The following is an 18171-nucleotide window of genomic DNA, read 5'->3' on the forward strand; positions in this document are numbered from 1 at the left end:
GCATCTGTGACAACACGCTTTAAATGTCAAATTCCTCAAAGTAACGTCTAGGAAAGATTGCAGTTTAGCCATCTTGAGTGTCAGTAGACAGTTTTCGGGGAACGGGAGAGTGACGAGCGCCGACGGCCCCCCCCGCTCTCCCCCTCGTTCCCTCGTTCCCTCACTTCAAGCGTTCCTTCCCTTTCTCTCCAGCTCTCCGCCATGCCCTCGTACCTACGTTCCTCCCTCGCTCACATCCTCCCTGACTTCCTGGCACTCGTCTCAGTGTTTCTTGCAGGTGTAGACTTCCTCCTCCCTGACGCAGGTCTGGCACTCAACGTGGCAACACCACCGCACCTGGCAGTGGCACGACAGCGAGGTGAGGCGCATGGCGGTGTTGTAGCCCCGCCCACAGCACAGGTTCTGGCAGCTGGTGTCCTTGGCGCAGGAGCGTCCGGCCGTGCCGGGGGAGAAGCGCGAGGGCCGGCAGAAGCTGGGGGAGTCCTCCAGGAAGAGCAGGTCGGTGGAGCGGGGGCTCTGGCCGTGGCGCCGGGGGCCGGCCAGCTCCGTCTCGCCCGTGGCGGCGTTGGTGACGCTCAGGACCCGGGCGGCCGTGTCGTAGCGGAACTTGAGCAGGCGACCCGTGTCGTGGAACGGGGACAGCTGCTTCCAGCAGGTCCTCACGGCGCAGGAGCCCGAGACGCCATGACACTTGCAGGTCGTCTTCAGACCGCTCTTCACCGCCTGGGAGAAGGGGAGCAGGGAGGGAGGGGAAGGGTTCGAGATGTCAGCTCCTCTCTGATTCATTACCTACACTCCTTATCTCAGGTGCCTATCTAGACAGAGTGAGTCGGGTTCCAGGGGGGGGGGGGGGACTGGGAGGGGGAGGGTGGGGGGGGGGGGGGAGGGGGCTGGTCCGGGGCTACTCAGCCTTCGGTCCGTCTCCCTGACAACGGTTCCCATGATAGATTGAGCGGGACGGTTTGGCGCACCGTTTTTCATTTACCTGACATCACATCGCTCACTTGGACAGCGCCCTGCGGAGGAAGTTTTTTTCACTGTGTTGAAATTAGCTCTTTCTGTCTGCGTCTCTCCTGTCTCTGCTTCTCTCCTGTCTTTGTGTCTCTCCTGTCTCTGCTTCTCCCCTGTCTCTACATCTCTCCTGTCTCTGCGTCTCCTCTGTCTCTGCTCCTCTCCTGTCTCTGCGTCTCTCCTGTCTCTACGTCTCTCCTGTCTTTGCGTCTCTCCTGTCTCTGCGTCTCTCCTGTCTCTGTTCAGGGGCCCTCAGGCGTGGGGCGCAGGCAGAGCAGATGGACGAGTCTCTCCAGGCTGTCTTTTGGCGCATTCTCCTCAGGGAAACCAGCGATGAGAGCGAAGAGCTTCACAGACAGAAGGGTGAGTCTGGGGGTTGCGTTCGCAGCTGATGATGATGATCGGCCTTTAGTCAAGAGTTCACTGAGGTTGATGATGGGGGGAGGGGGCAGTCAGCCAGAGAAAGCCTGCGACAGGGTGGAGGCCAGAGACAGGTCATGTGGCATGGGGGTCATTTTAACTCGGGAGGGGGGGGAACCCCAGGGGCGACTTCGGGGGTGAAGTGTTCTGCTGAGTCCCGCCCTCCACAGGTATGAGCCCCTCGGGGCCCGCGGGGAGGGGGCGGGGGGGGAGGGTGTCCAACCACCTCCTGTTTTTGTTAACAATGGACGCGACTAGTCTCTACTCAGCCGTAGGTACGGGGCGAGGAAGACAGCGAGCTCTATAAAGATAAGATAAGATTGACTCTGTCAGATCCTGCTGTTGTTGTTTCCCTCTGAAAGGTCTAAATCCTCCCTCAGGTACGAGGCAGAGGACAGCAGCCCGGGGCTGGCGGTTTCTAAGCGACACACATAGTGGTTATAAACATTATGTGGATTTATGAAGAGCACAGTGCGGCAGTTCCATACAGTAGGTGGAAAAAATGCTCGCTCGTATATTAAAAGAGGCCACGGTTATAATCGTTCTCTCCGACGGGAGACCTTTAATTTTCTGTGGGCCGCACAGCGTGCTTTATCATGCCTGGGAACACCTGGGAACACCTGGATCCCCGCGCTGACAGGCCGGTGTCTCTGTGCTTCACCCAGGAGCCCTCTGTACCCAGCAGGACTGAGGGAGGGGGCGCTGAGGGAGGGGGCCGCCCTGCTCTGGGTGGGTACGCCATCATGCAGGTCCCAGCTCTTTGGTAGGGGAGTGTGTCATTGGATAATGGATCCGGAGCCGAACTCTCGCAGGCGTGCGCACAGGAGTTTGTCTGAGCTTGAGGGACGAGCGCATGATATATAGCATAATTGTCGGACTCATTTATCATTTTGAACAAATGCTCTTAACGTGAAACGCGCAGAGAAGTCTGTGCTCTCTTGTGTTTGGGTTTATCCACACTGTCAACAATCCCCTCACTCACCCGGATTCCAACGTTGATGTTGTGGGCGTCGATCTGTGCCCTCAGGTCCTTGCTGACCCTCTTCTGGCCCAGGAACTTCTTGAGAAATTTGGTGCTGTATTTCAGGTTGTCCCCGCAGACCCCCCACTGCCAGGCCTCGCGGTGCTCAAGGCCGGGGGAGTCGTCGCACGTGCACCTCTCCATTCGGCCCGAGCTGCATGCTTTGGCCAGCGCGTGAGACAGCGCCGCCGAGGACACCGCCAGGAGGAACGCCGTCTCCTTGAAACCTAGAGGTGGATACATGACATTAAAGTCACATGCAGCAAATATGTCTTGTCCACTGATTTCAACCATTTAAAAAGGCTGCCATTTTGAAGAAAAATGACCTTGGTGTAGGCCTACAGTTTAAGGATAAAATAGTTTTACATCTATTTAATCCATTGAACATTGTGTCCCACTCCTTTTTTTATTTGCACTGAACATTGTGTCCCACTCCTTTTTTTATTTGCACATGATTCTGTTGTGTCGTGATTCATCTCCTGACCTTTCCTGCTGGTTACGCGCTGTTATTTTCTAAACGCAGGGCTTTCACTTGAGGTTTATTTTGATCCAATTAATTATTATTTTGACTAGAAAGGATTTTTTCCCAGATGAAAGTGCGTAATCACGCCGCCCTGTTCCTCTGGGAACTGCGCGCTATTCCGGGGTAAAAATAACCACGGGGCTCAAGAGTGTTCTGCCGCACATGGGATTTGGCTCTCTAGTCCCTCATTACTGCAGTGCTGACCTGTTCACGGCCATTCTGATGTTCTCTAGGGGCTGAAAAACTACATGTTTTGTGTGGTTTGTGTCTGAATAGTTTTTGTAGCAGATTCCTTTTGATGTGATCTTACATCTCACTTTAACAGGCCTCTGAAATTAATCTCTCACAGTTAGATGGTGCTGTTGAATTGAAAAAATATTGTTATTTGATATTTTCCATAATGCAGTAGGCCTATAGGCTTGAATTAGAAATTGTTGTCGCACTGTTCACTGTTCACACGCGTCTCTAGGCTCATGTTTGTCATTCATACAGTATCTACAAGGACATATTGTTGACATTTATTTAGAGGAAATGATCTGACCTCTTTTCAGAAGGCTTCCACGTCCGTCCAAGCTGCAGTTCCAGCGTTCGTTTCGAAACTGATAGCGGCACTCCAAGAGGCTGAGACGCACTGATTCACGAAGTGTCTCAGCCAGACCCGGCTCCCGGCGACAAAGTCTCTTCTGCCGTCGGGTTAGGGTCATCTGCTCGCATTGTTTTAGGTGAGCTTTTCCAGTTGGGGGTTCGTTTGAGAACGGGGCTGGTAAGAAGACCAAGGGTTCTCGACCTGTCAGTCTTTAAAAACACAAATAGAAGAGTTTTGGTCCATTGACTATGCATTTGGGGCATGCGATTGCAGCTGCATATAGGATCCCATGGGATCATTTGTGCATGCCACTCTTTGTGATGCTGTCAAAATAGGCCTTATGGTTCTAGTTTGCTAACTAAAACATAGGGTATAGGCTATGCATATATGCTACGGAATTCCATGCAACTCCAATCCAAACCGCCTGCTTGTTTACATTTTACAATACACCTTTTACGCGCAAGCAACACAATGCGCACACTCCTCAAACATTGGCTATGACTGGACACAGGGGGTGAAATCTTTGAGGAAAGATCAAATAATGCGCCAGAGCTGCGATTGTGCCAAACTCTCGGGGTCAGAGACCGTGAGAACCTCTCCAAATCATTCACAGGCTATTCTAGGCTATTCTAATATGAAATATTTTGCACTGGATTTGAATGCTTTTCATTCAAATATAATTCAATATGATGCTAACGATTCATTTAGATTCCCTTCATTCTATTGCATTTGACTTGTTTCAGGTGGAGTTGAAATAAAATATGTTAAACTCTATAACGACAAAAACATCGGACAAATAGCGTGCGTAATTACGCACTCGGGAACGTTATTTCCTCAGTCGTGAGGCACGTATTCATTCATATCTCGAATATCTACATTGCTGCAGCAATAAAAGAAAGGAACATTTTTACTAAATCAATTAAAATGTGGATCGTGTAAATAGTTGTCACTGACCCGAAATAAGCTGCAGCGTGGGAGAGGAGGATGCAGAGCGCAGTGAGTCGCAGCAGGCAGGCGGTCCTTGGGAGCCTGGAGCACATGATGACGGATCGGTGCTGCTCTTCATCTCGCTGATCTCCACGGAGAAAGTATGTGCCGTCTGGTCGGCGCACCTCCTTAAGTGGCCCACACAAACTTTCAGTCCACTGCGGCAGGCGCGGTCCCAAGAGAGGCAAGGCCTCTGGGGAGACCATCATTTAGCCACACGTTCATTGGATTCCCCCGTTGCTCCACCCCACTGAAACGCCACCCTAATAGGGTGGGAATGACAGGTGGTGTGTACCTAAGGTGAACATTATTATGGGGGTTGTTACATGTGTCCCTATGCTTAATTTGAAGAGTTATTGGCAGCACTGATGCATTTAATCTCCGGAAGTAAACAACGGAGTGGGACTTTTTCTCAGTAGGCTTACAGCTGGCTGCTGTAGGCTATAGACTCACAGGGTTGCGGTACAAATTCAAAATCAGTTTTCATATAAAATAGAAGTCCACGATTCATGTTGAATAATGTCACATATGACAAGTGGACAACGTATAGCCTGGCATGCACCTCGCGCTCTAAGTCAATGGCAAGGTAGAAGCAGCCCTTTATCTTTGCAGTGTATTCATGGACTGGGGGGACATTATTGCACCATGCATATAGCCCCATCTAGTGGACAGCATGGGAGCTGCCTCTACCTCCGTGGTGATCGTGAGCTGACGCTGATGGTCCATGACGCGGCTTTCTGGACGTTTGTGAAAGACGCCATTTTATTCTTAGCGGCGAACAGGAGCGTAAAACGAAACACGGAGAAAGCACCAACGTGAAGGTAAAATTGCAACGTATAATATTATATCTCCTATAGAATCACTCGTTATTCGTTTGAAGTGTACAGGTTTCCTCTCTCGTGAATGACTGAGTTACGTCTCAAGCCAGGATCACCAGGCTAGCTAACGTTAGCAGGCTAGGTTAGCTTAGCTAGTGGGTGATATACTGGAGAGCAGGAGCTCTCTAACGTGAGCTCTCTAACAGCAGCCGGCTGACTAGTTGTCACGATCTGTCATTGAAATGTGTTGCAACACTGGAACTTATGTAACTGATGTCATATTGTTTTGTCGTACAGTATTCATAACGATATGTGAGCTAGCCAGCAGAGAACATCACATCAACAGTAACGTTAGTCTTGCTATCTACGATCACCTTGGTGTAACTAGCTAGCTGGCGAGGTAACGCTAGATAAACGTTGCAATTATTTGCTTAACATCACTACTTAATTATCCAACGCCTATTTTTTGATGTCAACATGTGAACGTTAGATAGCTAAACACACCCCTGTCTATCGCTCACTGGCACTTATTTTACAAACTGGCGACCAACTTCGCTAGTTGAAGAATTAGCTATCTATCTGGTAGACTAGTTAGTCCCATCTACAAACATGACTGGTCAACATGATATCACAGTGACACTAGGCATGTTTCCACCACTATTGCTTGAGTGAGTTGTTGTACAATTCACTTTGAACATTTGCAGTGAGTAGGGCATTTCCTGTTCTTGGGAAACTAGTTATCCTTCCTTCCCTAAACGGTCACCGGAGCTGGACTACATTCTGTAGACATCTGGCATTGCATGTGCCCCACTTTTCTGTAGCCAAAATCTCATAGTCACATCTTTGCTAATGACTTTTGATGGATTGAGGGACTGGTCTGGATGAACTGGACGTGGATGCGTCACACCCCTTTGTCCTCACGACTGTGAATTATTAATCCACACTGGCTCTGCTAAAAATTTCATGAGCCTCTCCCTCTGTAACTAGCACCTCTGTGAAAGTGTCATCCACCAAGTAAACACCGACCCCACATTGAACCGTTCCCCTGACACCGTTTACCTAGCATAGTATTGTAGAATATTTAAACTGACACTGTTCAACTCCTATAATGCTGGTTTCCATGGAGGACCGAGCGTTCCCCTTAGCCTGGGTTCTCTTGCTGGAGGAACAGGGGGAGAACTGAGCAGTCATATATTCCAATAAGCTGCCAGGTCAGGAGGCTGAACATGACTCTGTAGGCAGTGTCACTGGCAAACTTGTAGACTCTCTAGGGCCGGTGTCACTGGCAAACTTGTAGACTCTCTAGGGCCGGTGTCACTGGCAAACTTGTAGACTCTCTAAGGGCCGGTGTCACTGGCAAACTTGTAGACTCTCTAAGGGCCGGTGTCACTGGCAAACTTGTGAAAGCTTGGAGATTTTCCCATTCGCCTTCTGACTGTAGGTTTCCTGAATGTGGTGCAGTAATTTGTCCTGATCGTCCCTGATGTTTGAACCTCAGCGATGCGCCTGAGGAAGCAGCGTAGCCCCAAACTTAGCTAATGTTGTTAGATGTCAAATGAAAGCCGTTCACAGTTTGATTAGACATCTCAGGGTGGGTAAATGTTTTCCATTTGACCCTAGGACTGTTCATGCTATGCTGCTCTTGTTAATTTCCTGGAGCAGTATAGAAGCAGTGGTAGGATGTGTGTCAAAAACAGGAATGCAACTGGGAGATTGGAATTACAGATATGGGGCAGTGAGGTGTGTGTGTAGACCTGTTATAACTGGTGTCTGACGGAACCACTGTTTCATTCTTTCTTGTCTCTCTCTCTATTGGTTAACTGAGCAGCTGGTCTCTGCTTACAGGTGTGTTATTACCTGTCCTTTTTCCAGCCGCCTCAACTCTGGTTCGTCTTTCCTCCCCTCCTCTCTCTCTTCACAGTTAGGCACTGAGACTTTCCTCCCCTCCTCTCTCTCTTCACAGTTAGGCACTGAGACTTTCCTCCCTTCCTCTCTCTCTTCACAGTTAGGCACTGAGACTTTCCTCCCCTCCTCTCTCTCTTCACAGTTAGGCACTGAGACTTTCCTCCCCTCCTCTCTCTCTTCACAGTTAGGCACTGAGACTTTCCTCCCCTCCTCTCTCTCTTCACAGTTAGGCACTGAGACTTTCCTCCCCTCCTCTCTCTCTTCACAGTTCCGCACTGAGACTTTCCTCCCTTCCTCTCTCTTCACAGTTAGGCACTGAGACTTTCCTCCCCTCCTCTCTCTCTTCACAGTTAGGCACTGAGACTTTCCTCCCCTCCTCTCTCTCTTCACAGTTAGGCACTGAGACTTTCCTCCCCTCCTCTCTCTCTTCACAGTTAGGCACTGAGACTTTCCTCCCCTCCTCTCTCTCTTCACAGTTAGGCACTGAGACTTATTCCAGGGTTTCACTGAACAGGTCACATCTTACTCATTCCTTATTCATGAACAAAGCGTTTTTATTACTAGCTTTATCAGCTCTATAGCTCTCTGTCGGTTGGTTGGTCGGTCGGTTGGTTCAGAAAAATGTCCAAGACCACGTTTTTGGAGGTGTAACCAAGGCAATGCTAGTGCCGTGGTGACGGAAATTATGTTTTTTGCAGGTGTAAGAAATTACGGTATCAGCTGCAACTGACTTGTAGATTTTACATCAAAATCTAGCTGCGACTTGTGGATTTTTTGGGTATTTGTTTGAGATTCTTGTGTGAATGCAGGCATGCGTGGATGTACAGGCAGCTATCGCAAATCCACGCTTGTTTTAACCATCGTTTACCTGCTTTATGATTGGCCATGTCTTAAAATCCGTGGCTTCTAGATTTCTGATGCTTTGCATTGAGACCAGAATAGAAATATGCTGAATTATACTGCGCTATTATTATGATGGGAAAGATGAATAATTATGTTGGACTCATTTGTAGCTTGAATGTGAAAAGTTTGCCTTAATATGAATGCTCCAAGCCTTGTGTTGATGTTGGTTGTGTGTGTACAGATATTCACCAAGTCACCTGTATCTGTCTGTCCTGGACTTGCCTAAGAGCTGATGGGGTGTTCTGGACGAGCTATGAGGAAACCAGTCTCTGTCTGTCTAGCTACGTTGTGTGTTCCATGGTCTCCTACTCTGCTTCTGACTAATGTGACTATGAGTAAACAGATGTCCGTCAGAACACCTCCAACCTGCTCCATCTGCCTGAAATGAAGAGAAAGTGTGTGTCTGTGTGCGTGTGTGTAGTGTGTGTGTGTGCGCGTGTGTGTGTGTAATGTCTGTGTGTGTGTGTGTTTGTGTGTGTGTGTGTGTGTGTGTGTCACACCCAGAGGCGCCACAACGACTGCCCATTGTTAAGATACTAAATCAACACAGACCGAGACTGAATGCTTTTCTCAGCACTTTTCTGCTCCCTCTCGTGATTAGCCTGTATGGTTTCCCTTCTTCACCAGACACAATACACCAGGAAGCAGTCTGACTTTACCAGAATCACAGACCTACCAAAGATGGCCACCTGGCTATAGGCCATATTGAAGCTTTTGTGGGGTACTGTTGGTTAGGCTACTGTGGCTCTGTGAATGCTTCTCTACCTCGCTCAAGCCCTGGGCTGAGTTTCCCAGAGGCATCGTAGCGCTAAATTCATCGTAGCGCTATGATGAACGCCATAGCCTAAGTTGAACGTAGCGCTACGATGCCTCTGGGGAAACTCAGCCCTGAACTGTTTCTGTGCGTCTCCCCTTCCTCCAGATCAGCCAAGATGGGGAACTTTGCCAGCCTGTTCAGGAACCTGTTTGGTAAGAAAGAGATGCGGATTCTGATGGTGGGTCTGGATGCAGCTGGGAAGACCACTATCCTCTACAAGCTCAAGCTGGGAGAGATCGTCACCACAATTCCTACCATCGGTGAGTTCACTACTCCCAAACCTCCACGCCACCGACCGCCTGCCCCTCGTCTCCATGTCCCCTTGCCGCCCCTCCCCCTTCCTGCTGAACCCCCCCCAGGGTCCCCCCCCCCCCCCCCCCCCCATGTCCACATTCTGATTTCATGCTGTCTAGAGTCTGGGCTGCTGTCTATGTTTGGTTGGACTCCATCTCATTTAGAGTGGAAATGAAATCTCTGCCATGTCCTCGTCCTCCTGCCTGTAATCACTGCCCACATGCCCAGAGCCGCTCCCCTAAGCCGCCTCCAGGCCCTGAAGTAATGAGAATGGGGCCCTGGCCAGAGCAGGCCGGACAGCTATAGAGGGACCAGGCCAGAGCAGCTATAGAGGGACCAGGCCAGAGCAGCTATAGAGGGACCAGACCAGTCCAGCTATAGAGGGACCAGGCCAGAGCAGCTATAGAGGGACCAGGCCAGAGCAGCTATAGAGGGACCAGGCCAGACCAGAGCAGCTATAGAGGGACCAGGCCAGAGCAGCTATAGAGGGACCAGGCCAGAGCAGAGCAGCTATAGAGGGACCAGTCCAGAGCAGCTATAGAGGGACCAGGCCAGAGCAGCTATAGAGGGACCAGGCCAGACCAGAGCAGGAACTCACGTCAGCTGTGGACCTCCTGCTGGCCAAGTCCTGTAGCTCTCCTCCGTTGTCATGGCGATGTACGGGCAGGGATGGAAGGGGTGTGGGTCCCTCTAACCCTAACCCTGACCCTAGGGTCTCCTAACGCAACGAGGCCATGCGCTGCCTAGAACACAAACACAGCTGGATTCATTCAGCATTTGCTTCTGAAATGTGCATTTCGGAATGTTTACCATCTCGGTCGAGGGACGCATAGGTCTCTCTGATGTTATGACGGCGATAGTCACACTGTTGGAATGTCATTTTGTCTGGGATTTTTTTTCCCGGACTCCATCCCACCCACTCATTCTCCACATCTCTCATTCTTTTATTCTCTACCTCTCTCACTCTTTTATTCTCTACCTCTCTCATTCTTTTATTCTATACCTCTCTCATTCTTTTATTCTCTCCCTCTCTCATCCTCTGCGCAGGTTTCAATGTAGAGACGGTAGAATACAAGAACATCAGCTTCACCGTGTGGGACGTTGGCGGCCAGGACAAGATCAGGCCTCTGTGGAGACACTACTTCCAGAACACACAAGGTGAGCTTTCTAGACCCCGCCTCCCCCAGACAGACTCCGCACTTTACCCGGGGCTCCTCCCATCACGAGCTAACGTCCAGATGTCCTAACCTGTCCCTCGTCCCAGGCCTGATCTTCGTGGTCGACAGCAACGACAGAGAGCGTGTGAACGAGGCGAGGGAGGAGCTGGCGAGGATGGTGGCGGAGGACGAGCTGAGAGACGCCGTGCTGCTGGTATTAGCCAACAAACAGGTGAGTCGGCAGAGGGGGCGGGGCCACAACACAACAGGGTTCCCCCTCCCTCCTGGATTGACCTTTGACCCTGAGAGCGGTGTGTGTCTGTCCCTCACCCCAGGACCTGCCCAACGCCATGAACGCGGCGGAGATCACAGACAAGCTGGGACTGCACTCCCTGCGCAACCGCAACTGGTACATCCAGGCCACCTGCGCCACCAGCGGGGACGGCCTCTACGAGGGCCTGGACTGGCTCTCCAGCTCCCTCAAGAACGCCAAGTGACTGGCTCTCTGTCTGTCTGTCTGGTCTGGTCTGTCTGTCTGTCTGTCTGTCTGTCTGCCTGTCTGTCTGTCTGGTCTGGTCTGGTCTGGTCTGGTCTGGTCTGTCTGTCTGTCTGTCTGTCTGTCTGTCTGTCTGTCTGTCTGCCTGCCTGCCTGTCTGTCTGTCTGTCTGTCTGTCTGTCTGGTCTGTCTGTCTGTCTGGCCTCTACGAGGGCCTGGACTGGCTCCCCAGCTCCCTGAAGAAAGCCAAGTGACTGGCTCTCTGTCTGTCTGGTCTGGTCTGGTCTGGTCGGGTTCTGTCTGCCTGTCTGCCTGTCTCTGTTTGTCTGTCTATCTGTCTGTCTGTCTGCCTGTCTCTGTCTGTCTGCCGTCTTCATCCTCCCCGGGCGTGGCGGGGTCAGTGACGCTGGTCCCAGACCTCCCTCAACCCCCCTTTCTCTCTCACTCCATCTTCTGAACTCATCGAGACTGACCAGTGCTAAGAGAGCGTTTGAGTGGACCCTGAGTGTGTGTGCGCGTGCGTGGGTGCGTGTGCATGTGTGTGTGTGTGTGTGTGCGGGCGAGCTGGGAGTGGGAGCAGCCCTGCTGTTTTGAACACGGCTCCCCTCAGCCGTGGAAACGGCAGCATGGCGGACTCTCTCTAGCGCCCCCTACCCGCTCCCCCCACCCTGCCCCGCCCTCGGGCGTGGCGCAGAGACCGCGCTTTTCAAAAGGCAAAGAAAGACCCAGGATGTTAAATCTTATGTATAATCTGAAAACGAATAAAGTTTATAGAAAAACAAATGACCTGAATGACATCCACCGGTGTTGAGATGTGTAAGACACAGGTGTTTAACTGTTGAATCGAGACCCCACAGCACACAAGGAAATATATCTGGATGTAACCTGTATCAGGTTGGAAAAAAGACAATAAAAATGAGCTTTTCCATCCTAGATCCTTCTTTGCATTCTTTTGAAAATCATGTTGTTTTTTATAATCAATTTCCAACCCCGAGGCATGGCGCTCACAGTGAACGCTGCTGTTCTATCGTTCCATCTCCTCAAACCCTCACTGAAGCACAGGACTTGAGAGACGCCATCTGTTCACGCTGCATCTGCTGTTTTGCTATTGTGAGGCAACCTTCTACCTTGTGTCCTGTGATAGTACTGCTTGGTTATACAGAGGGCTGCTGGTTTGCTGCTGGCTAAACTAATTATACTATCATACATTTTCAATTGTCAACCTGAATATTATTCGGCCAACTTTTCTTCTCGCAAGACAAAAGGTTAAGAGTTATAACCAACTTCCTGCAGTCCTAGATCAAGGCCAGGGTAACTAGCACTCTGGATGTTGCCTTCCAAACCTAGAGAGCTCATCTGTGTGGTTTGAGAGAACGATTGACCCTGATTGGGTGTGGAAACAGCAATAAATGAACAGTGTGTGCATGTATGTGCATGGGAGAGAGGTTTGTGGTGTAGTGAAGTGTAGCTACAGCCGTGTGTGTGTATGTTCTGTGTGTGTGTGTGTGTGTGTGTGTGTGTGTGTGTGTGTGTGTGAGAGGGGGTGTTGGGTGATTTCAGCTGCATTCCTGTCCAGTAAGGCCTTTTGAGAGTTGCTCCCACTCTGGCTTCCCAATTGCCATGTATTTTCTCTTAATCTTTTTGTTTTAATTATATTATTTGGACTTTCTTTTTGTACAGATGAACCTGGTTCCCTTGGTTTAGCATGAGCTCATGAGCCAGTCTGTAATCAGATGCTTTAGGGTCCTTATGGTCGACTCGTTAAGGGCTGGTTGTGTTTTGGTTCGCTTTTGGGGTGTTGGCTTGTCTGTTCTGTAGGGCATTTCCATCTGTGCACTCAGGATGGCCAGACTCCCACCCCACACTGTGCTGTGTTGTATAGCTCTCATTGCTCTTATGGTGTTAAGCTTGTCTCAACCTGCAACCCAAACTCAATTGATGTAACACATGCTGGGCTTTGTACTGTATGTAATAAGGGTTGAATCCCTGTCCTCACCACCGGTCTGTTAACATCGTCCCCATTTGAATCTCTGCATGTCCAACATAACCAGCTTGCACAATGCAGTCCTGTATAAAGACGTTCCAGGTTTGTCCATCAAGCTCTTGTAAAACAAGAACCACCCATCAGCAATATCCTAACGGCCCTCTGACATCATCAGTGCACCAGCAGATGGTCACCCTGTTGGTCTCATCTCCACACCGTCTGATTAGAATGAACATGACAGGATGGTGCATCCATATATTCCAAAGGTTTAGGCGAACGTTGTTGAGATGACATTAGTACACTGTACACCCCCCCCCCCCACCCCCCTGCTGACTGAAGATGACCCTTTAAAAGGTCGCGACCTCACTGACCTCTGAAGGGATGGACCACACTTCTCCCTGTTATCTCTGTACAATTCAACGGTTAGTCTTGTTTTTTTGTTTACAAAATGCTCCATCCTCAGCGGGTTTTGTCAAATGATTAACTCTAATCTACTTTTGGCCTTTCTATTTTCTGTCATGATCTACTAGACTTAGTGCTGAAATCCATTGAGTTGAATGATGAGCATCATCCTTGGTATATGGCAAGTAAAGCGTGTATAGGAACTTAAGTATGAACATGTATTTTAACTTGACAGTGTCATTTAGCTATACTGTACCCTTGTTCAGATGTGAAGCTTTAATTTTTGAGGTATTTTCTGTACAAATGACACAAGGTGTGTGTGTATAATGTATTTCTTTTTTCTTGTTTTTAGCTTTTTTAACCCATCTTATAACATATGAGAAATGCACTATAATAAAGAGATCTCTATTACAAAGTGTATGTTTGGCCTCTTTCTCTAGTTTTAGTATCAGCTTATCTCTTCACAATCCTCCGTCCTTCACCAAGAAGTGAATGAGTTGCCAAGACAACAAACCAGACTGTGTGTATCTGATTATATTTAAGGATACCAGGCTGTATATGAATTAATTAATTTTTGGCATTCATGCCATGCTGCTGGTGTGGCCCTTCCCATATGGGAATATATGACATTAATAATTAAAGAAAAAACAGCACTGTACTGACATAAATAGTCCTTCCGGTATTGTAGCCTAACACAAATACAACACGAGGAAGCAAAGCATAAACAAAAATGTGAAGTACCCTTTATACAACCCCTCCTATACGCCCATACATAGCCATACATATATATATATATATACTGCACCTAAATACACATACAAACACATAAGCTCAAGCCTGTTTACTAGTACTAATTCATTGCCCTCCTAGAAATGTAGCAAATGGAAAAGTTTCATATTCAAATAGCTGTTTCAGTTTTTAAGTCTTCCATCCACACAAATTCATTTTTGATCGACCTTATTAAAAAGACTGCTGCGTGGTATCAAATAATGGACAGTAAGTTCACACAGAGTACATACTATAGTCCTTCCTCAGCAGTGCGCATACTACATACTATAGTCCTTCCTCAGCATCATATCTACCTGTTTCAATATGAAGGCCAAGTATCCCAGCTGTGATTTGAGCTGATTTGAGTTGCTTTATTTCCTTGAAGGAAATGTTTCCCTGAAACATAATTTATTTTACTACATTAATCTCTAAATTTTTTTTGCTATGATAAAGGTATTCAACCCAGCTCTTAAAAGGATGTGGCATGTCCCTAGCCCATGCTTAATGGATCATAGTATCCTACTCAAAGACCTGTCTTACAGCTGTGTTGGTGTTCAGTCCCAGTATCCTGAGACGTCCCACACACTCCAACACACCTCACTGGTTTCCCAAGCCTCAGTCAAAGACATGTTACTGAACGGGCCGACCGGGACCAGGCCCAGGGGCCCAACAGCTCAGGGGGCCCTTTGCATTTCTTGTTGCATAGTCAAAAGGATTAGTCATTCATTCAATCACAGAGACTCAAAAATCCTGCTGAAAAACTGAAGAAATAGCCTAAACATTCACTTTGAAGACGTCACAACAAAGAAGCCATCATGATACCTGTAGTTTTTAAGTGAGTGTTTATAGTACTTTAGAGGGGCTGAGTACTATGGGCCCTTCAACTCTTTTGGGGAGAAATCCAAAAAGTAAGTCCTCCCCACAGAGTTGAGGTCCTTCGAGTCAAAACCGAGCTGAATAAAGCTGCTTTTATTGTGAGTTTTCTCAAATCATCTGCAAATTGGGTGCCGTCTCATTGGGCAAATTCAAAAATGTGATCAATTCAAACGGGTGGGTGGGCCCTTTACGTGATCTGTCCCAGGGGCCCATCATTTCATAATCCGTCTATGGTCTCAGTGTGAGCATCGAGTTCAGTGTGAGAAGCCTGTACAGTGGATGGCATATGGAGTGTAATATGCTGCCGTAAGCCACATTGTGACACTGTGGCTTCCCTTACGATAGAACAGGCGTTCACAAACATCTACATCTGACATACGGTAACTACGCATCCTCACCTGATGTAGATAATGTGAGTATATAGAACAGCGTTGCACTCTCTCCCTGCTGCAGGTTTTCCCCCGTCAAGGTCGACCTGCACCTGCATCACACACTGTTTGGAATGTGCAATAACAGCACGAGCTATGAGCAATATCATTCCTCCATTTCCTTAAGATCAAGCGATGATCCTCCCAAATCTATTCGGCCAGTCTTTCATTACCATTCAATATTCAAAAAATATCCCCCAAGAGAAGCTAGCGACCCTTATGAATGTCAGAGACCGGTTTGTCATAAGCTAGATGTTTACAGAGCTTTGTGCGCAGGGTTCTCTCAATGCTAGGGATCTAGATGAGGATTGGAGCGGAACAATAAGCGTGTAAGTGACTACTTTTCGGACAGAGGCTGAGGGAAGGTACCCCTTGCAACGAACCATGTGGTAGACCGTCCATGTGATCACACTGCCCGTAGCCCTCACATGAATCCAGGTGTATCTATAGTTCTATAGTATGGCGGCATTAAACTTAAAGAATAAGTGGTTTGTCTGGATAATTTGATTGCCTATAAAACTGTATAAGACCACCTTGCAACAGTAATAACAAGACATTCCCGTCAAACTAAGAATAAAATAATATAATTTCCTTTTCAGCTTTGGGAAACCAACACATTAATAGAGTAGATCTTTAAAGCATCTCATAAACAGGAGGATATCCGATTCAAACAAAGGGTTCTTAGTGAGGAATGCTCCACAATTCTGGTTGTGGAAACACTTTATTACAAATGCCTTGAGGAACAGTGAGAATAATAATATCAAACTAGGAACCAATAACAATAGAGGGTGTTCTATTCCTCGAGTGCATTCTGAACTCGCTAGACCTGCTTTTGTCCATGAGGCTCCTTATTCCTGGAATACTCTACAACAGACTCTAAAGCTTGAGGTACTTCCTTCTATCGCAGAGTTTAAATCATTAGCTCTTGGCATTTGTACTTCGACCTGTCATTGTTTTTAATAATAATAGTAATAATAATAACAACAACAATAATAATAATTAGTATTATTATTACCATTATTATTATTATTATTATTATGATTATTATTATTGTATATTGTATTTGTTCTGTTATTTCTGTGTTTGTGTGAACTCGTCAACACTGTAAATGAGGGAAACCTCAGTGCTTTACGAGTATAAATAAAGGTTTGAAATGAAAAGAAAATGAAATTCTCGTCCCCCTTCCTCCATCCTGCCTGCAGGTCCTGTCTGGTTGATTGGCAGGTGACATATTCAGGTCAGTGTGATGGATGTGAGCCCTTACATGCTGCACTCCAGGAGGCCTCATCCCTGAGGCAGCTCTCACTCCCCCCTGCAGAGGTGCGCTCTTCCTCATCCCGGTGTTTCAGCGAGACTGCCTCCCTCCTGCCGCCCCCCCTGCCAGAGAAGCTCTTCAGGTGTTGAGGTTGATCACAGAGGGGTGAGGGTGTGTTCAGTCCCGAGGGGACTTAGGGGGCTGCATCCGCACTACTTTTTAACATTCATAACATTAATGAAAACATTGAAAAAGGCTCCCTATCAGCAGCATAGTGGCGATGACCATTTGTCACAACTACAGTATACAATCAATCAATCAATCAATCAATCAATAAATCAATCAATCAATCAATCAATCAATCAATCAATCAACAAATCAACAAATCAACAAATCAACCAATCAACCAATCAACGAACCAATCAATCAATCAATCAATCAATCAATCAATCAATCAATCAATCAATCAATCAATCAATCAATCAATCAAAGCTTTATTTGTATAGCGCATTTCATACACAGAGGCAACACAATGCGCTTTACAGAGAATAAGGGAGGTGGGCATACGACCCACCCCTACATATTCCAGAGGGAAGCAAAAAACCAGTATCACCCAGGAGGTGCAGAGGTCGATTAGCATGAGAGGGCTTCCTACTGTATAGAGATCACAGCTGTAGCACCCGCGGATATGGGCCTGTCCACTGCTCCCTCCCCCCCCCCCCCCCCCTCTCCTCTGCTACTCCTCCTCAAACATCCTGGACACGGGCCTGTCCACTGCCCCCCCCCCCCCTCCTCCTCTGCTCCTCCTCCTTAAACAGCCTGGACACGGGCCTGTCCACTGCTCCCCCCCTCCTCCTCTCCTCTGCTGCTCTTCTCACACCTCAAACATCCACGATTGCTTCTGGTGAGCCATCAGAGACCAAACCAGATAAAGACTATCAGCAGATGGATGGTGATGATTTAATTAGTCTCTTTGATGTTTTTAATGTATTAGTGCCCAGAGATGTGTTTGGACAGGGGTTCTGGGAAAAGAAGCCAACACACTCACTTTTTAATGTTGTAGGAGAGAAAAGGGCTTGTGGCTAATACAAATTGTTAAATGTTTGTCAAGTTATTGGATCTTAATAGATGTCTTTGACTAAGAGCTCGATGTGGCCACTGGATGCAGTATTCATCCTTGTTTCTCAGTTCTATATTAGAGTTATATTTTTCACCCCCATGCCAAATCTAACAGGGTTGAAAATCTTCTTTTTGGACTCATTAAGTTGGATTGATTTCGTCAGCTTGTGTGTTCTAGTTGGATGTGCAGCAGGATCTGTTGTTTGCGTAGTGTTAAGGGGTTTGCACTTCTGGGTGTTGGTTTCGTTGTGTCAGACAAGATCAATGAAGAACAAATATGTCATTTAAATTATTTGAAATAGAACCAGGTCTGATTGTTAGGCCTAACAGTGTGCATTTATGCTTCAGCATGTGTGTGTATTTGTGTGTGTTTGTGAGTGTGTGCGTGTGTGTGTGTGTGC

General features: G+C 47.9%; 2 protein-coding genes across 2 annotated transcripts; one reads left to right on the forward strand and one right to left on the reverse strand.

The window, feature by feature from the left end:
• Nucleotides 1–261: 261 nt before the first annotated feature.
• On the reverse strand, nt 262–4601 carry wnt9b (wingless-type MMTV integration site family, member 9B; the record flags this gene model as incomplete). The annotated part of the gene is made up of 4 exons (XM_084448294.1): nt 262–723; nt 2414–2679; nt 3517–3770; nt 4516–4601. The coding sequence occupies 4 exons, from the start codon at nt 4599–4601 to the stop codon at nt 262–264; spliced, it is 1068 nt and encodes a 355-aa protein (XP_084304420.1).
• Nucleotides 4602–5284: 683 nt separating this feature from the next.
• arf2a (ARF GTPase 2a) lies at nt 5285–13684 on the forward strand. Its single transcript, XM_084449177.1, has 5 exons — nt 5285–5369; nt 9097–9251; nt 10333–10443; nt 10550–10674; nt 10778–13684. Exons 2-5 carry the CDS (start codon nt 9107–9109, stop codon nt 10937–10939), a joined length of 543 nt encoding a protein of 180 aa, XP_084305303.1. The 5' UTR covers nt 5285–5369; nt 9097–9106; the 3' UTR covers nt 10940–13684.
• The last annotated feature ends 4487 nt before the right edge of the window (nt 13685–18171 follow it).

This window comes from Borostomias antarcticus (genome assembly GCF_949987555.1).
Source record: "Borostomias antarcticus genome assembly, chromosome: 14".
In the NCBI taxonomy this organism is placed as follows: domain Eukaryota; kingdom Metazoa; phylum Chordata; class Actinopteri; order Stomiiformes; family Stomiidae; genus Borostomias; species Borostomias antarcticus.